A 997-nucleotide genomic window follows, 5' to 3' on the forward strand; every position below is an offset into this window, starting at 1 on the left:
CACTGTTTTGTGGCATTCGTCCATGAAGAAGATGCGAGAAAATGCATCGAGGGGATGAACACAACCGGAGACATTCAGCTGTTGACGATCACACGAGGCAGACTTCGACCACCTCATCTGCTAGATAAATACCGAGGACGACCAGCGAATAATCCCAATCCTACGCCTGTTGGTGTGAAGACAATGAAGAAAGGTCATAACGATAAACCCAGAGGCAAGAGGAGTCCAATAAATGGACAGAGTAATTACAAGGCTGATACCAAAGTCGTCAAGAGCATTGATAAAACCGTTAGGAAGAGCTCTGATTCCATGAACACTCAGACTGTCGCACGTACAGAAGACAATTTAGAAGAGAACCTCGATCTTAATCCGGATGATCTGGATGAATCTATTGAAGTATTTCCAAGTTCCGATCTTCCTGAGGAGCTACGCGAAGAGATGGTTATTCTTCTCAGAGAGCTTTTGAAGGACTTGCCCCAGGCTATCCAGAAAGTCACCATGATCAATCCCCCTGAGCCCTCCACGAGGTCTTTTTATGTTCCCATTAACTCCCGCGTTTCCTGGAGAATGCTCCGTAATGTCCAAGTGGAAGAAGTGCAAGCATTTCCTGTTGTAATTGCAAATATTCATGATATATGCAACATTGAGTTCATCATGGAGCTGTTTGGAATGTATGAACCGATGCTGATATCCAAGATGAAGATTATTCCTGATACTTATATTCGATATTGCTGGCTGTATTTTAAGAGCCCAAAGACTGCTGAGGCTGTGGAAAGGGGTTTTGATAATGGGAAAATTTGCGGCAACTCTCTCATAGTCAAAGTGGTAGAAAAAAAATGATTAGTCATTTACCTAATTGGATAATTACAAAAGCATAGAAGCATTAATTACATAATTACATAATTACATAATGAACGTACAAATCATGGAGATATCTCTATTAATTATTGTTCAATCTCGGGGATTACGTGTTAGTGAAAGCATCAACATTTTTTTT

At 40.8% G+C, this 997-nt stretch overlaps 1 protein-coding gene across 1 annotated transcript; it reads left to right on the top strand.

Annotated features, from left to right (window-relative positions):
* The first annotated feature begins 6 nt into the window (after window positions 1-6).
* On the top strand, window positions 7-991 carry LOC105270593 (uncharacterized). The gene has a single exon (XM_011311628.1). The coding sequence runs from the start codon at window positions 55-57 to the stop codon at window positions 838-840; it is 786 nt and encodes a 261-aa protein (XP_011309930.1). The 5' UTR covers window positions 7-54; the 3' UTR covers window positions 841-991.
* The last annotated feature ends 6 nt before the right edge of the window (window positions 992-997 follow it).

This window comes from Fopius arisanus, unplaced genomic scaffold (genome assembly GCF_000806365.1).
Source record: "Fopius arisanus strain USDA-PBARC FA_bdor unplaced genomic scaffold, ASM80636v1 scaffold00091, whole genome shotgun sequence".
Taxonomy (NCBI): Eukaryota; Metazoa; Arthropoda; class Insecta; order Hymenoptera; family Braconidae; genus Fopius; species Fopius arisanus.